The sequence below is a fragment of the Neolamprologus multifasciatus genome, chromosome 9 (genome assembly GCF_963576455.1).
Source record: "Neolamprologus multifasciatus chromosome 9, fNeoMul1.2, whole genome shotgun sequence".
NCBI classification, from domain to species: domain Eukaryota; kingdom Metazoa; phylum Chordata; class Actinopteri; order Cichliformes; family Cichlidae; genus Neolamprologus; species Neolamprologus multifasciatus.
This window is the reverse complement of record NC_140447.1, coordinates 18,011,758-18,030,120: the sequence shown is the minus strand read 5'-3', so window position 1 is coordinate 18,030,120 and position 18,363 is coordinate 18,011,758. Positions and strand designations below refer to the sequence as shown.

Here is an 18,363-nt window from a genome sequence, read left to right as displayed (position 1 = left end):
AACATTTTGCTCGGTAATCACGAGAGAGCAGTTGCACGACAAACAAGTCTCATAAAGCATTTTTATACAAGTGTTTTATTCACAATGTTAATGGGGGAGGTCAACGTGCTGGTTAATTTACTCTCTGGCTGCTTTGTGCTCAGAGCTGACAGACTCACACACACACACACAAAAAAAGGGTCCAGCCTTTGTAAAATAAGAAAACCCATGTTTGTCAATGTGAAAGCAGAATAGGAATCGTTGTCATAATTAAAGTAAAAAAAGTCTTTAAGCTGGAATTAATAGGAGAAAACAGGATGGGTGTTTTCTGAATGAGCAGCATTGTTCCACACACACACCTATAAAATGGACAGTCAGTATTTTAACACTTTTGTCATGCCCTTTTACAAATTTTAGGCACTGAGTTTCAACATTCAACACAAACATTATGACGCACACGAGGCACAAAAACAAAACGGGACATTTACAGACAGGATTACAGGAGAAACACGGCGTTCTTTCAGACTTCAGGACGGTTTGGCTCTGAACACGCAGAGATAACACGCAGCCAAGCTTCATTTCCTGAAAAAGGCGTTGCGGGTGATGCTGTACAACAGGTGATGAGGCTTTCGCTTTGGAGGTTCAGCCAGTGAAAAGACCTGCTGCTGAGGCACGCTGGTTGGGATGGTGATGTGACGCTGGTGAAGTGGGTGAAGGTTTTGGGGGTGTGGGGGGACAGAACCAGAGTAACCAACATCTAAAAGGTGCAAAAAACAAAAAAATCAAAAACAAATGAGTACGTAAAGCAAATTATACAAAACTTCTTTTTTTTTTAAAGAATATAAAGTCAAAAGCAGCTTAAAATGAAGAAATATTTTGCCCTTACTTTTGATCTTCCCCTGTTTGGCCCTTCTGGCATTAACGATCGCCCGTCTCCTTTGCTCTTCGCTGATATCAATTCCTGCCAAGGGAAACACACACAAACACACCTTCAGGCCAAAATATTTACTACCCACTTACTCAGAAATCTTTTTACCCTGTTCACCTTTCACTTGACATCTCTCTACAGTGGCTGCTTGTATTCTCAGTGAAAGGAATTTGGCTCGACTCACCCATCTCCTGGTCCTCCTTGACTCTGTGCCTCTCCTTGGCAAAGGCTTGTAACCACCTCTGCTTGTCCTCGGCCTTCCTGCAGCAAAGCACACACATAAACTCCAGAGTGGAGGCGTGGCGCAAGCGCAGAGCGTTCTTCAGGGTCAGTCCCAGGTCCGCGTCCCGTCCGTCGGGCACGTCCACCACCTCAGTCTGGTCCATATCCAGTCGTCCACGGTAATGAAGCAGGTCTCTGCGCAGCACGTCTTTTTTACAGTAGACCAGCTGATGGTCGAACAGGAAGAAGCTGCGCTGTTGCATTTTGCCTTGCCGGACAATTCGAGTCAGCTCACCAGAGTGGATCAACTCTGAGCTGCGCTCTAACACATCGGGTCCCTGGGACAACATATTTCCAAATATATTCAGTCAAAAGATTTGAGACAGCATACATCCAACACTACACTGAACAATTATAAACAGAATTAAATGTGATTAGTGGACATATTCACCTCCCAGTGCAATATGGCGACCTGCCAGTGAGCAATGGTGTCGATACTCTCTAACCGTCTCTTCCTCTCATTGATTAGACTGGCGACATTCTTCATAGCCTCGTATGCTTCGCTCACTCCATTGTGGTCGCTGCATTAAATCGACAACACAGCAGTGAAAACAGGGCCCGCAGATGGAAAAGCACATTTCCATTAACAGCGAAACATTGCTTCAATCTCACTAATGGAACAGTAAGTAATCAGTAAAGTAGTGGGATGGACAGAGCTAACAGTGAAGCTAACAAATAAATAAAATATAATCATAATTTATTTAATGACTTAACTCCTTCCCCCATAACAACAACATCTGACGCCCTCTTTGTTAAATGTTTAACAACTATTAGAAGAGGTTCTGGATTTTTCCAAGGTATCCCTGGTAAACTGATGCACAGTCATTTTATTGTGGAATATATTAATCAACACTGAAGGAGTTTGTTTACGGCCGACGCTATAGAATGCATGCTACAGGTCTTTAAACAGTGCCTGAAAGTACCTGTGGTCTTTGGGCGTGTACTTGAGCAGTTCTCCTAGCTGCAGAGGGTATTTACAGATCTTCTGGACAGGTGTGAGTAAGAAACCAGCAATAGAGATGTCAATCATCTGCTGGAGGAGGCGACAGGCCTCAAAGAAATGCTTATATTTTCCCAACTTCATTAGCCGCTGCAGCTCAGCACAGGCTGCGGGATGAGTATTACAGTACTCCGAGTAGAGTATGGAGAAGCCTTCCCCCTTAAAATAAAAAGACAAATGATGATCAATCATTCAGACCAGAGTTAACATAGTTAATTAACAGCATTAAGTGCAGCCACTACCTGCTGGAGAAAGCATGAGCCTATTTCACTGAGGTGTGGCTGGTCCTTGTTGTACTTCTTTTCTAGTTCTCGGAGGAACTGCCTCTGAAACTTGTAGATGTCTTCTATGTTGCTGAAGATGGTTTTCAGCTGCAGCTCGGTGAACATGTCAGGGTGTTTCCGGCACTGGCGGATATAACCCTGAAACATAAACGGCATCAGTGTTTGGGACTGAGAGAAAATATGACATGACAACAGTTCATATACTGGCCAACAGGTGGTGCTGGAAGGTGGAATTTAAAATTCTTGGAAACATGAGTTTGATTATCAGGGATTTTGCATTTCTTGAAAACAAGCTTATTACAAATACTGCTGACACTGACTGGAATTCAAGATGTAAATCATCTCTAGATCAAGTTAAGTGCCAATGTGAGGCACATAGTTTAATCCAGCTGTTTTCGGTGTGTGGAGTGAGGCTGATGCAATCAAGCTGTCCTTTATTTCACAAAAAAAGAAAAAATCAAAAACACAACAAGACACCTTGGACCATTTTGTCTTTGTTGTTATTGAGTGATGAAAGCTGTTGGATGGTGGGTGGAAGGTAAACTTTTGTATTTGGAAGCCAGGGTATGCTAGAGTGCTAAAAGTCTGAGAACCACTGGCTTTGCTTTGAAACCCTTACCTCACAAATGTCTTTCAAGTGTTTGATGTAGATGCGCTCCGTATTCATGATTTCTTGAACCACATTGGTTCTCATCTGCTGCCTGTGCTGAGAGCTGTGTGTGTCTCTGGGAGCCGGATCTTCCTGGTCTGCTACACTCTCCACACTTTCAGCACTCGAGTGCTCCTGATTCACACGCACCTGAAACACATTCACCACCGACACAATTGGACCTCCTGAGCATCATCTGAATGATCAGGAAGTCTAACTTCAAGTCGCAAAACATATTCAGCCAGTGGTTTCTTTTTCCAGTTGCAAAACTTAAAATAACATGTTAAAGCTCATATGCAAAGTGGCATAATTACAACAATAGGTACTTAAGCCACAAGAGTCTTTTGAGGTTTAAGTACCTTTTATATCTAAGATCTGTCCACATCACTTAGGTAACAACATGTGCAAGTTTAACCAGCTCCTATTCACCAACATTGATTCAGCTACAAGCAATTACACAGCAATCCTCACCTGCCTGTCAAAGAACCTCACCATGGTGACCGCCTGCCTAATTAACACTCAACTGTCAATCAAGTATGGTCACTACAGAAACCAGCCGCACCCCTTCTTCAGAGGGCTGCTGGGGTTTGTTTGGAGCTAAGCCAGTTTGCAAGTCTTTTCTGTGCTGCCAGAAAGCAAACACAAATCAGACACACGGGTCAGGAAGTCCACTTACCCTCACAAAGCTGGAGGGGAACCAGGCCTCTCTGTCGGCCCCCCTGCCCCACCACCAGTCCTTATGTGAGGCCTCCAAGACACGGATTACATCTCCAGCCTTGAAGGCCAGCTCCTGCTCCTCCATGGTCACATGGTCCCAGAGAGCCTCAGCATAAACTGCGTGGCCAGAGCTTATCCACTGAGCAGCACACAAACAGATAAGATAAACATACAATTACATGCAGGCCAAACCCATGTCTAACATGTAAGATTATGTATAGGCTTGTGGACCAAGCACTGGTTGTGTGTTCTGCTGAACTGAGGCCAGACATCTTGGAAATGGGCGCATTAACATTTGTGCACAGCTGTTTGTGAGCCAGCAGGGTGGCAAGATAAGTACGGCGTCAGAAACTAGAAGCACATTTTTGGAAGAGATCTTTGCAAGTGTTGCAACGTGACAAGATTCCCTCCCTCAACCTCACCTCACTGAGCACAGAGAGCTCCACCCCTGGCTGGAGGTAGGGTGTCACGTCAGTGAGCTCGTCGAAGCTGCCCTCCTCCTCCTCGCTCACGCTGTCATCGAGTGTGGCAGAGCACTCTGAAACACCATCTGCAACATGTATGTAGAGATGAAAACACTGTAGGGACCAGAAAAATCTCAGCAAACTCAACAAATGCAGAAAGAAGCCACATACACAGGAAAGCTCGTGCCTGACTCCATATCAGCATTTTCCTGCGACACACTTATTGACATTCCTACACTCCAGTTGTCCCACAAACTAAATTTTTTAATCTCTTGTGAAACACAAACAACCCCAGGGGCACGTTCAGTCTGTGAGCGCTGTGCAAAGTTCTGCTGTTTTCTGTTTCCAAGGTATTAAAAAGAATTAGAACAGTATTTAGTTCTTATTGCTCAAAATTGCCTGAGAACTTGGGTAAAATCTACCCTTTCATAGGAAGTACGCATTTTTCAGTATACGTTACACACCTACTAGATTAAAGAGAGACCAACTGCTTGACTATGATCTCAGCAATTCTGCTATATAAGTGGAGGGACAGCCATGCAAGAATCAGGATGATTGGCTAAATTTGGTTAGCAGTTCAGCAGTTGTAAACAGAAATAGAAGATAGGCCAGGGAGGACTGTTAGCACAAACCAGTTTCAGTAATAAAGATGGGAGAACTAAGGCTCAGTTTCCCAGACATGGATTAAGTCCATGTCTTTAGTTTTTCTTTGTCTGGGACACGAGGCTTAATATATGTCTGGGAACACTTTCATTAAAAGTCACTGGCTGACTCTATACGTTTGATTTTGCTCCATTTCTTAATTGAAAGAAACAAGACTGGATTATCTTGTGATTTATTAATATCACTTAAGTGATGGTAAACTTAATAAGTACAGCTTCATACAGTCATTATGCTCAGAGGAAGCTAAATGAAAACGAGGGGTTTCCTTTAAACTGTTCAACAGGCTTTAAGGTGCGTTTGCTCTACCTTAATGGTGCAGCAGCTGCAATGTTTGAACACCACCAACTTTTAGTTACATTAGCACAAAACAGCTCTCACCGCTGAGCACCCTGTGGAGTCTACGGCGGCCTACGCGGTCCAGTCCGATGGGGGTACTCTGGGAGAGAGCGGAGGGTCGAAACCTGGCAGACACTCCTCTGTAAGGGGGCACCTGATGGGAAGGGATTGGTGGTCGTGACAACGCCTGCAGAGAGGGCGAAAAAGAAAATTGTCACACAGAACTAACAGATCCTGCAACCTCTTGACAATACTGTGTGCAAATATAATCATCAGCTGCTATTTATTCTCCCCCATATTCTCTGAATGCTTTAAGTATTACAAAAAGAAGTGATGCCTGTGTGCATTTGGTTAAGATCCAAAAAAAAGAGTCTTTATGTATAAAGACTCTTTGAAGCATGACAATATATCAAACTGGAGAATGCGGGTGATGTGTTTTTGTTTTATTATTATGCCTGATATAAGTGTTTATTTATTTTGCCAGCCTTCTCCCACAATTAATTCAAAGACTTTACAGCTGGAAAATAAAAGAAACATACCAAACCACAATATTTACCAATTCTGCCCACTAAAAATTGCTTGTGTGCCTTTGCAATTTATTTATAACCAATGAAAACAACAAAAGTTTGAGGACTTTTGCACAAAATGTATAAAACCTGTAAAAGCTTACAGAGGGAAGGTTGTCTTCCTTCAGCTGAGCATCAGGAGGGAACAGATCCACTGGTCCTATCACAGAGATGGGCCGCTGCCTCCTGGCCTGAATGTCCCCATTTATGCTGCAGCTTTCAGGGTTCTCTCCGTTCATGTATGCATCATTACCAGTGCCGTCTTTACGCTGCAGTGGATTTGCACTCCTTTCCTCAGAAAGAAGCTCGCCAACTTCCTCGGGGATGGAATGTTTCCTGGAAAGCAGCTGTCCATAGTCAGAAATGGGCCGTGGTCTCGGGCGCCCCCTTTTTTGTCTGGACTTGACAGAGGATGTTTCCGTGGTAGGTGTGGCTTCATCTGTGGGAGATGTGGGGGATATGGGTGACTCGGAGGCGGATGATGGAGAGATAGGAGGTGTGCTGCTGGTTGACGGGGAGAGCTCTTCCGTTTGAAAAAGAGCTTCTCGTCCTTGGTGGTCTGACGTCACCTGCGAGATCAAAGCAAAAAGTTGGAAACTAAACTGACTTTCCCTTGTTCTCCAACCTGCACTGGAGAACAATTATCTACTAGGAAGAACATCTGTTAATCAGAAACAGAACAAGCTACTTTCAACTGCTCTTTTATTCACAGAAGAGGGTTGCCATCACGGGTAGCTCCTCATGTTTGATTTCGCAGTTTTTAAATCGCCCTAAAGGGCCAAAATCACCCCAAAGGGATTTTTTCGGCCATCCCGAGATCAAATTAGGAACCCGTTGCTTGTTAGATGAATGTGTAAACCACTACATTAGAAAGTAAAATTAAAAACCATAAGAGTTAAATGCAGAAAGAGCTTTCTTGGAATCAGAGCAAAGGTCTTTCAAAGCTTTATCTCGTGAGAAACATTTTTTATCAAGTGAAAGGACTCTTGTTGACGCAGTAAGAGGCTCAAAATACTGAACACAATCAAACCAGGGCTTATCATATTCAAACAAAAACTGCAGCAGAAATTGCACCAATACGAACAAATAGATGTTACCACACTGCATGCATCTGAGCAGGTATTATATATTTAAGAGTCCATTATTGGGTAAGAGTTACCCATGGCAAAGTTATTTCTCCAAATCTTTTTAGCCAGCAAAGCCAAATCTCACCTCCTGCTTTTCTGGATCTGGGTCCGGACCCCGGCAAATACACTGGAAGGGCACACAGTAGGCTAGCACCATTGTGAAACACAGACTAACACACAGGCTGGCTTGTGGTCCCAAGGCCAAGTCCTTAAAAACTTAAGTCCTTAGGTTTTTCAAGCCAGTAACAGCCGCTCGATGTCTGATGTAAACAAATCTATTTTTCCTGTTCATCTTTCAGGAGAAAATGTCATCCATAGGCTAAAAGTCATCTTGCTAAAATTATCTCTTAATGGTCCCTGTCTACTTGATGGTGCTGCTTGCTGTTCCAGGCCCAGTGCTCATGGCGTTGGACTTTGCTCCGCTGGGCTGCATCTAGAGGAAAGGGGGAGAAATGAGGGCTGTACGCACTCATAGCCTCCAACCCTCCCACAGCAACAGGACTTGCTGCTTTGCGCAAGGGCCACTAATCATAAACAAAGCCTAATCATTAACTCTCTCAGCTCCTTCGGCGTGCCTGTCAGCATGGAACAGCTGACTTCACCACGTGACTCCGCAGCATCAGAAGTGCGCAGTCACAACTGACAGAAAAAAAGCGATGTGAATCGATGGCGTTATTTATTTGACACTCAAGGGGACTTTGGACAGGATAAACCTCTCTCTCATTCGTTTCCTTTTAGCATACGTGCATCCTACTGACAAGCATCACGTCAACACAAGTACTTATCTCAATTTGCTGGAATCCTGCCAGATTCAAAGATCGCTCTAAAGTGGGAGAAGTAATATTTCACTTCCCAAGACAAGGGTCAAAGTCGTTCAGCTGGCACCTATAAGTCATCACTCAGTTCTGCATAATAAGAAATCGAACCTTTCTTCTGTCTTTCAGCACTTCTTTAAACACAAACAGTCATCCTAAAGATATGGACACCCCATGCTCTTCTGTGAATTGATAAAGAATCTGAAACATGCTTGTTCTTGAGCAGTAGATTTATTTATCAATAACCAGCTAAATAATCGACAGGCGAGTTGCACAAAAATAACATCCTAATTATTGCTGTTCAACAATGTGTTAAAAGGTGTCACATCTGTTAATGAGCATGGAAAAAGAGAGACACACACACACACAAAAAAAGATATTACTTCAGGTTGGACTTCAGATTTGCAGCCTTACCTCATTTGGGGATGCGATGCCCTCAGTCTGCTCTTGTTGCTGTGAATGTTCTCTTTGGCTGAAGAGGGATGAACTGCATTCTACCATCTGTTTATAATCACTTGTTGTGGCTACAACCGGCGACTCATAATGAGCAGAGATATCAGGTAAAGTCTGCTCTGTTGTCTCGGGGGGCTCCCAGAAAGGGGCGCTGATAATCACCTGGTGGGGTTGTGGACTGTTGTTGTGTTCAGGCTGGGGCTGGACCAGAGGAGTGTGCTCGACAGACGTGGCCTGAGCCGTGACGAGCATGGGCCGGCGCTGTCGCTCATTGGTATGTAGGAAAGGAACACGGCGAGAGTAGTCATCATGGAGGCGGCACGAGGGGGACATGGGAGATAGAGGTGTGGAACTCGGGGAGGGACTTCGCCTGCGTCGCACAGTTAAGTCAGTTATGCTGCCGACTAGCTTCAACATCGGTGGCTTAGTCTTAACAGGGCTCTTCTTGCGTGTAATACCTTGGCCCCGGAGATCAACTGAGGAGGTGCTGGAGGTCCTTTCGATGTTTGTTGTCCCATTTGATATGCTAGTCCTCAGGAGGTCTTCCTGTGGGGAAGGAGGACCTGGAGATGGCGCTTTACGTCTAAATAGATGGAGGTTCTCTGCACTTTTGCTCAGTCTGCTCAGCACCTTCACATTTGTGTTGTCACTTGTATTCTCAGTTTGAACATCGAGCTTCGATGTCTGATCTGATTTCTGAGTGGTATTTGCATTGCTTCCTGCTTTTCTCCCATTCCCAGAGTCAAATAAAGTGATGCGCCCCGCTCCATACGCTCTCCTGATACTCCTGGACAATCGCGAATTGCGCGCGAGACCATCCCCATAATTATCCTCCTCATCGTAGTCATCATTATCTGAGCCGCACTGGCTTAACAAAGCCAATGTTTGGCCTGTAAAACTTCCCTTAGAAACAGTATATCCTTCAGTGCTCTTTGAATGATTTGCTAGATCCACTACACACAGATTAGAATTATTTACAACTGTGCCATTAGCCCTTTCCTGATTGGGCAACGGAGCATTATCTCCATCAAGGTTGGATGCCCCTCTGGTCTGAATACCCTGAAGCACAGACGACCGCAGTTTTTTGAAGGAGTCCACAACACCTATGCCTGAAAGTCCGCTGCCTTGGGCCGAGGTTGGATCATCTGCATTTGGACTTTGAGCAGTGACGGCGCCCTTCCTTGAGTTAGAAAAAAGCCTCATAATTCTTGAGGAGTAGGGCTTTCCTTCAGGTTGACATGAAACTGAGCTGCACCAAGCAGAGGAGTTGATAACATTCAGTTTGCTCTCATCAGAGTGAAGACCAGCACTCATTGGTTGCACCTGGGCACCATATCCAGACAGCAGGTATGGGACTGCACTTCTTTCAGCGTGGTTCTGGGATGGATATATATCACTGAGGGGTCTGCTCCGGATCAGTGGGTCAGTTTTTGTATTGTGGAGTTGTGAGAGAGGGTCTTCGCTTGCAGACAAGACCCTGTCCTTTTGTCCTGCCTGCAAAACAGAGTTTAATTTAAAAATCTTTCCATTTTTCAGTGCTTTTCAAAGTTCACAAGAAAAAAAAAAATACAATTAATAATCAAATTAAGTTTGATCAGCTCAAATAAAATGAAAAGACTGTCACCTGAATACATTCTAAAGCTGTGTATCATCTGTGTTTTTTGCCTAAGAATAGGGGAAGTGAATCATTAGGAGTGTGAGATTTTACTGAGCATGCCTCATGTATTTGTCCTTGATGCTGTATTTCAATGTTCAAGGCAAACTGAGGCCCAGGCTGGGGGTGGTGGTGGTGCCAAGTTCAGCTTTACATGTGTGTGATTCAGGACAGAGGCTAATGCAGCTGAGGCTTTGAAGTGGGGCTTTGTGAGCGTGACTAAGCAATGAAGCCCGCTAATCCATTGTGATTAATGCAATAAATTGCCCAGTTTTCTCCCGAATGCATAGAAGATGAGGTGATGGTGAAGGTGAAGGCTGTGTGGTCTTCAAATCAGTGACACTTTTCACCACATCACACTAAATCTATAGCTGAACTCTGAAATATTTCATACATAAAATATATAAGTCTCATTTTATTTTAAAAAAATGCAAATGTTTAATACTCTTTTCAGTCACAAATAAATAATGATTTTACAGCACAATTTTCTTCATTTTTAATGTCCATAGATTAAAAATATATATAGACCTGATCCTGATTTCTATGTACGGAGATAGGATGACATACAATGATATTATAAACTAATAAATAACCAATTACAACAACTGGTTATACACTGAGACCAAGGAAAGTTTAATTACAGTTGAAAAGAACCAATTTATGTAGCTGTTAACATACACAGATAGTTATTCATCAAATATAAAATCTACAAAAATATACTCATTATAGTTAGTTCATGTATTTTGCTTAGGAGAGCTCGTATGCATGCTTTATTGTTTTACATTCATTACACTAAAACTATCTAAACAGAGGAAAATATCAAAAATAGCCAACATGATTTACTCTTAACAGGATGAAGACAGTCTTTTATGGTTTGAAGAACTGCCTCCAGTTTTTGCTGCACGCGCATGCAGGGAGTTGAAGGGATCCTGGAATGCTCCCATACTCCCTGGCTGCGTGCAACGTTAAGAGCAGATGAGCTTTCTCTGTCAACCCCTCAGTGGAATCTGCTGTCACTTCAACCAGCTTGCTTCATCGCTATGAACACTTATGTAAACACAGAGCCACCGCTGCCAAGCACCGCTGCTGACAGACAGTAAACACCCCCCTACACACACACACAATCCTAAACAATGCGCTGCTTTCAAACTATTGCTGAATTGTTTTCTTGTGCTTTCTCCTCCACAGCCACTGAGGAATCACGCAGGGCACCAAAGTGGAACACCCCCTCCCAAAAAACAGACAAGATCGATTATTCCATCTACTTTCCAAGCAGAAAGATAGGAGATAGGGAAGGAATGTCTTCAGCCTCTGCAGCTTGTTTTTGTTTGGAATACTCACCTCATGCTATCAGCAGTTCTACCAAATGCCCCATCCTTTAGTACCTTTACGCCTTCTTCCTGCAGTAGGACGCCAACTGTCACAGGCCAGTTGGCGTCGACTAATGCTTGGCAGTGGCATTAGTCAGAGTCAAGCTGACACAGGTGGCTACTGTTTCACATGCTGGCAAAACAGGCTTTAATCATCAACAGCGTGTGTGCAAGATGCTTTTACATTGCAGTAAATCTACAGTAACCATGACTTTTGCTGCATGCATCAAGATAACAATGTTAGCTTTGATGTGGATATATATTTAAGACCCAATAGCAATCCACACTTTTGAGGTTGCAACAGGAAGAGGATCCTCTGCCAAAACAAACATGCGGCACTACCTGCCGTCGGGACCCCTTGGGAATAAGGAAGCAGCTGAAAGCAGCATGTTACAGGGGAAATATATAACAGATTATTTTCATAATCAATTAATAGCTGACATTAAATTTCAATCAGACTTACTAAACTTTGCTGCAGTTTTGTCGCATTAATATTCTAAATTTCTTTAGGGTGTTTTAGGGCATCCATACATCCATCACATATTGCTTTCTATATTTATGCTTTTTATTTTGCGTTAATACATTACATTTTCTATGAAAAGGTTTGATACGCACCTCCAAACACATTTTTTCTCAGCTTTAACAAGTCTTTGACTCATGCTTTATCTTTCCCTTTAAGTTAGAGGAAATATCGAAACAACAAACCCTGCCAGTAAATACACTCCTCAAGCTCATGTCAGAACAACCAGACAAGTAGTACTTACGTACGCGCTAATAAATCACTTTCAAAACCACAAACATGGTTATGCTGCCCGAGTACCAGAACCACCGCTTTTCTCCAGCTTCCTCTTGCTAATCTGTGGATGGGAGCGGCACACTGGGGCCCTGGTCCAGAGTTAATTAGGAGCTGAGGGAGGATCTCCCCCTCCTCACTACCACGAAAGGCGGCCAGCTGGATCCAGTTTCAGATTAGACTCCCAGGATGAACATGCATCCACATGCATAAACACAAACATCCATACATGTGCACAAGCAAAAATGCACTTAACCCCCCCCCCAAAAAAAAACAAAAAAACAACACATGTGAGGATCCTCTCCTGTAATGTATGGCCTTCGTGCATAAGCTTGGATACTTAGATACTGCAACACATATACACATAGAGCACGGAGAAAAGCTTTGAAATGACTGACTCCCTTCCTGTTTGGCTGGAAATCTCCAGCCGTCGGTTATGTAAGTATTTACAAGAAACAAGCATAAGAGACTTTCTGCCTACAGTTCACCTCTGCAGAGGTATGTCCCCCCCCCCCCCTTTGGCTAAGCTAAAACTTATTAAGAAGACAAAATGAAGTCAGCATTAAACTGAAAGACCACCAGACAGACGGTATCAAGGGAAAGTCTGATTTTTCATTTTCTTCTCTCCAGCTTAACCCTGAGACAGACATTACCCTGCAGCAATGTCACTTTACTAGTCTTCCATTTGCCTCAATGAAAAAAAGCTGTGAGGAAGAGAAGACTGTATTCCTCTGGACTGAACAGACTGGCTGATTAGCTAAATCGGTGTGCGTAAATGGGGTTTTGTGAAACGTAAGCTGAGCATATGTCGAGTGCAAGAGGAAAAAGTTCAATATATTTGTCTTTCTCTTGTTGCGAAAGGATTTTTGCAAGATTAAGCAACTCTTGACAATATTCTGTATGTGTATATGTGACTATATAGTAAAGTCCTTTTTATGCTTGTTACCTGGACTTTTATTCTGCTTTTAAGCTGAAAAGAAAAGCTTCAGCAAATGGACTCAGAAGGAAGTCTACTGTGTTTGGGATCAGTGTATAGATGTGGGAGTGGGTATAGCTTGTTTCTTTTCCATTCCAGGCATAATCTGATTAGAGCAGCTCTACCACTCTGTGTTCAGAACTGGTTTCATCTATAGGCCGATAAGGAAGATCACCAGGTGATTCGGCATTGACTGAGCGACATCTAAAGCCTGTAAATGCCCCCCAGGATTGCATGGCGCAGGGACACAACACTGTAAATCTTTAGTATTTGATGTGATTACGAAATACACAAAAGCTCATGCCTGGATCAGCTGAATTTAATCTATGAGTTCAATTTAAAGGTTAAAGTCTTGCATCCATCTATGACCCAGTTCCTCATTTTTGATCAGGTCATATGGAGGAGAATTGAAGAAGAAACCACGCCCCTTTTCACAGAGCGTGGGAAGTACAGGTGGACGCCAAAGCAGGGAGTGTCACCACTCTCACACAGGCAGCCACTTACTCACCTGATCAAGTGAGGACTGTCATAGACACAGACTGCCAGAAATCTAATACCACACAGTGTAAAAGGCTCGGTGAAGACAAAACACCACTGAGCCTAGTTTCAAGGGCCAGCAGTGTAACCTGACAGCACCGCAAACCACAAGGCTGGACCATTAAATGAAAACAGAAATGTAAAAATGTGATAAGCTTTTTTAAACTACAGAAAGACGAGTTGTAGGCGTTGTATTTTATGTGTCATGAGCTCTGGAAGAGAAAGCGGACTACAGTAAAATTATATTGTAGTCATTTGGCTCTGCTGTAAAATTATTGTTCAGGCCCACAATAAATCAGAGGACTCTGGCCTGCGCCTGATTTCACCTCTACAAGTGTCTGTGTGGGACCCAAGTTCATTAAATTGGAGTAAACTCTCCTGCGGCTCAGTATAGCTCAGTTAGATCCGCAGCAGAATCTGGAAAACAGGGAGTCACGAAAGGGGATTACATCGAGCACTTTTTCTAAGCTCATAAAGAACTCGGGGCCTAACTGCTTATTTATTTCTGCATTAATTAACTTTCTTCGGCTCTTTGTAGTTGCTGGCCCTCCAACTCCCCCCTCCTCTTCCTCCTCCTTCACCAACTCCCTGCACAGCCTGGCATCTCCCACATCACTATAACAACCACGGCTGTAATGCACCACAATATCCCCCGCACCCCGGTCCCATTTCAACTGGTAGCACAACAGAGAGGGTAAACGAAAAAAGAAAAATCACTGCAGCTGTAACCCAAAACCAAACGTCTAACATCAATTATTAAAATGAAGAGTACCAAAACTTCTGCTCACCCTGCTCATAGTCGCTGATGTTGTCCTCCTGACCTTTTCTCTCTCACGCACATCAACGGAGCAGCTGTTGTAGTTATTTATCCATGGTGTCGGAGCAGTCTGTCGGACCTCCAGGCGCTCGCTGTGTCGCTCACTCGCTGCCCTCGCAAAAACATATCGCTCACAAATAATTGAGAGAAAAAAAAATAGTATGGCAGCTACCTCAGTTAACTAGTCACCCCGCGCAACATACTGAGACAAATGGCTGGCTGACTCCTTGAGCTAGCACCTTAAGCTAGCTCAAGCACGGCTCCACTGATAAAACTTGTGAATTGCGCAAGCTCTGTGGTTTCTGATTTCGCTTTCACCAACCGGCAAAACTCGTTGGTGTGCAAGCGACTGCGATGATAAACACTGAATCATTAAATTTCTCCCGACCTAACTCACGGGACACTCCTAATGTCGCTGGTGACTCCAAGTTAAAAGAGGACTCTCTTGGAGGATCGTGCTGGCGAGCATCACTAATGCACTTGTTGCTGTGCTGTTACAAGGGGCGGGGCCATCGGGAGGTTAAGCTCGAGGTTAGTGGTTGACCACAGGGCGACCATTTTGGTTTGGAGCCAATCGCAATTCAGTAAGTCGTCACCACCGCAAACCACGCCCATTCCAAGGCTCTTCAATGAAGTTAGAACACAGTAGAAAAAAACCTAGTTCCAGCGTCTCTCCGACGACTAAAAAAGACTCGGCCTTCCAGTTGGTGTTGAACTGTCTTCCTCGTGTCATGGCAAGCAATTATTGTCACAGATATTTCTGTACCAAGCCCATCCCAAAATACCAGAAGAAGAAAAAAGAAGGGACTGAGTGATTGTCGCTCCCCTTTGTTCTTAGAGAGTAAACAGGTTACAGAAATAACACAGAGCACAGTCAACCTTTGTACAGTGTTTAATATCACTGTTTGTTTTCATGTGATCAATGCTCACATGTCAGCAGAATTTCATGTCCTAAAAACAAAAAAGAATAAAAAGAACACACACAGAATTTCAGAAGTGCTTGGAAAATCATAATGTTTAATAAAAGTAGCAGTAGATGGTGTAAAAGCACTCAAACACGTGTCAAAGTTTCCTATAAAAGCTTTTAACGAAGCAAGGAATGTAAAAACAAATTCCTCTTTTGATTGCTATATCTGTTATAGAGCACAATAATACTGGGTGACTGTCATCTGTGTTAATGTCTAAGAAGAATTTTGAACCAGCTTCCTTGTGTAGTTTAATGTACAACAACCAGTTCAATCTCAACAACACCCTCACTTGCTTTACATGTTAAATTTTAATGAGCAGTGTAAATGCCTTATATAGAAAAGTGTGTCGTTAGCTTGGTGGAGAAGGAGTCAAATTCACATTTATACAGTACTTGAATAAATTAGTTACATTTTACCAGTGCAACAGGCATTTTAGACTTAAATGTATGTTTCTTCCTGTTAAAATTTAGTTTTTCCTTCCCACTGTCGCCAAGTGCTTGTTCATAGAGGCTGTATGATTGTTGGGTTTTCTCTCTGTTGTTGTTACACAATAAAGCACCTTGGATCAACTGTTGTTGTGAGTTTGTGCTACATACATAAACTTGAATTTCATTTAATTAGAATTTGTTGACATGTTGAATCCTAATGACTTGTACTGTTCTTCTGCATTTTACTGTTTCTAGTCATAGTAATTATAAATGATCCCTTAATTAAGCCTCAAAGATCAAAAACCCAGAGAAGGTAGTGTCGTCATCCTCATCAGCAAAGAGCCCATTAAATGGCTCTCCTCCAACCACCTGCAACCACACCTTGTCCCCCACCCCCAGATGCAGCACAGCTCCCCCTGCTGCCTGGTCCTCGCTGCCATTGTAGTTGTCAGTGGTGTGGATGATTTTTGCACCGTTCTTCACGAGGGCCACTTTCACATTTCTGGAAAATACAGTGATGTGGTACGTGAAGAAGTAAGCACCTGCCGCGGAGCAAGTGAATCTCCCTGTTTGTGGATCGTAATGATTCTGCTCATTGTAAATAATCTTGTCAAACCGGATCGGTGCATTAGCTGCTGGGAGTTTAGTTTGAGCACTGAGTCCTACGGAGAAAGCACTTTTGGAAACAACAATTTCATCTCCCTTTTCACCCCTATCGCCCTTTTCACCTCGAGCTCCTCTATCCCCACGATAACCAATGTTTCCTTTGTTACCTGGAAAACCCATGTCCCCTTTGGGACCTGGCCTGCCAGGTGGGCCCAGTGGCCCTGGAATGCCTCTGTCACCTTGGAGGCCAGTTTCCCCTTTTTCACCTTGTGGTCCGGGTGGCCCTAAACGTCCTTCAGGTCCTGGGGGCCCAGGCAGCCCAAGCTCTCCTTTATTTCCTTTGAGGCCAACAGGCCCTTGCACTCCCTGTGGTCCCATTTTCCCAGGAAGGCCCCTATCTCCATTATCTCCTCTTTTCCCCTTGAGCCCTGCTGGACCAGTTGCACCTGTAAATAATAAGCACACAATAAACCTTCTTTGAACTGTAGGTATGGTGTTTACAGTGCAGTAACATATTGCAAGTTACATACAGTGCAAACACTTTGATAAATTGCATTAATAAATGACAGTGGTTGTCACTCCATTTGCAGATAAATACACATATAGGTGCACATAGTGTATTGTAAAGACACATACCAGGTTCCCCTTTGTCTCCCTTGTGCCCATGATTGCCTGCTAGCCCAGTAGGTCCAAGTTCACCTTTCCAACAATGATTGATGAATTATAACGTTATTATAAACTGTGAAGGTGGCACCTAAAACATGCAAAAATAAATAAATAAATAAAGTTTCTCTTGTAAACTTACCTCGATCACCTTTGTCACCTCGGAGTCCGTCGCGGCCATCTCTGCCAGGCATGCCATTGTGCCCGGGATCACCTGGTATTCCAGGATATCCACAGACACAGCCTTTACTTTGGGTTTCTTGCTGTGCGACACATCTGAATGCCAAGACGAGGAGCAGTAAAGCGATCCTAAACCTTGTCTGCAACATTTTACCAGTTTTACCTGTCTAATGAAATCAATTTCCCACAACAAATAAGCCTGAAGTCTCAATCTAATGCATAGCTAGCCTTGTTGCAGCATGTGTAACTTAAAAGCTGGCATGCACAATGAAAGAAGAAAAGATATCAGCTACAGAAAACACAAGCTGAGAGACAGTTTCAGACGAGAGTGACCTTAGACCTCTCAAAGCCATTGGTCTCTTTGTTGTTTTTGGTTTACTCATTCAGCCTGCCACACTGGTCACACATCACCTCTTCTCCAGTCTAGCCAAGGCTAATAATAAGCTTACACTCGAAGAGTCCTTGAGGGCCACACATGCAGAAGGCCACATAGTTGACATGAAGTGCCTATATAGTGAAGCAAGCAAGATATTAACCTTAACCAAATAATTACATATTGAGAATATATGCTGCCACACCAGAAGATACCAAGTTTTTGTTGAGCAATTAAATAAATGGTACTATGAATGGACAGTAGACTGGCTGTTAATAGCAAACTAAAATGTCAGTTAAAGCATGTATTTCGCATATGTGCCATTTAACAGCCAAACAGATGCAAGCAAGTGACCCAATAAACTGGATCACTGAAATAAACGTGACCTTTTGTAGTCTAAACATTACATACCAGGTCACTATAATTGCATTTTGTTAAGTATCAAAATGGACAGAATAAAAGGATATGAAGGTTACACACACTTTGAAGTAGTTCTAGTCTTTGTTCTTACAATGGTAAGATCATCTATTAAAGGGCGTTACAGGAGCAGGGAGGGATTTAATATCTGACTGAAGTCTACTCAGCAAGGCAAAGGTTTGCTGGCACACAGGCTTGAATCAGAAACAAGCAGCCTAATCATTATGCTGCGCAGCATATGCTTTATTAGATTGTGTACAGTGAGCAGAGAAGAGAAGGATGGGCATGAGGGAGGAGCTGGAACATAAAACCAAGATA

At 43.3% G+C, this 18,363-nt stretch overlaps 2 protein-coding genes across 2 annotated transcripts; both read right to left on the bottom strand.

Moving 5' to 3' along the window:
• Positions 1–59: 59 nt before the first annotated feature.
• spata13 (spermatogenesis associated 13) lies at positions 60–14,862 on the bottom strand. The gene is made up of 13 exons (XM_085173299.1): positions 14,382–14,862; positions 8,225–9,757; positions 5,973–6,437; positions 5,345–5,489; positions 4,262–4,389; positions 3,799–3,978; positions 3,093–3,272; positions 2,432–2,611; positions 2,113–2,348; positions 1,581–1,710; positions 1,092–1,467; positions 866–940; positions 60–736 (listed from the first exon to the last, which is right to left on the bottom strand). Exons 1-13 carry the CDS (start codon positions 14,388–14,390, stop codon positions 555–557), a joined length of 3,819 nt encoding a protein of 1,272 aa, XP_085029425.1. The 5' UTR covers positions 14,391–14,862; the 3' UTR covers positions 60–554.
• On the bottom strand, positions 14,381–18,329 carry c1qtnf9 (C1q and TNF related 9). Its single transcript, XM_085173328.1, has 3 exons — positions 17,218–18,329; positions 17,049–17,111; positions 14,381–16,858 (listed from the first exon to the last, which is right to left on the bottom strand). Exons 1-3 carry the CDS (start codon positions 17,402–17,404, stop codon positions 16,089–16,091), a joined length of 1,020 nt encoding a protein of 339 aa, XP_085029454.1. The 5' UTR covers positions 17,405–18,329; the 3' UTR covers positions 14,381–16,088.
• Between the last annotated feature and the right edge of the window lie 34 nt (positions 18,330–18,363).

Bases quoted from the DNA above. Each gene is read 5' to 3' on its own strand.
- c1qtnf9 (XM_085173328.1), bottom strand. From the start codon at position 17,404: ATGTTGCAGACAAGGTTTAGGATCGCTTTACTGCTCCTCGTCTTGGCA. The intron at 17,112-17,217 runs GTAAGTTTACAA...ATTGTTGGAAAG, and splicing joins AGGTGACAAAGGTGATCGAG to GTGAACTTGGACCTACTGGG. The intron at 16,859-17,048 runs GTATGTGTCTTT...TATTATTTACAG, and splicing joins GGGAGACAAAGGGGAACCTG to GTGCAACTGGTCCAGCAGGG.
- spata13 (XM_085173299.1), bottom strand. The intron at 3,979-4,261 runs GTGAGGTTGAGG...TGTGCTGCTCAG, and splicing joins AGCTCTCTGTGCTCAGTGAG to TGGATAAGCTCTGGCCACGC. The intron at 1,468-1,580 runs GTGAATATGTCC...ATGTTGTCCCAG, and splicing joins TCGCCATATTGCACTGGGAG to GGACCCGATGTGTTAGAGCG.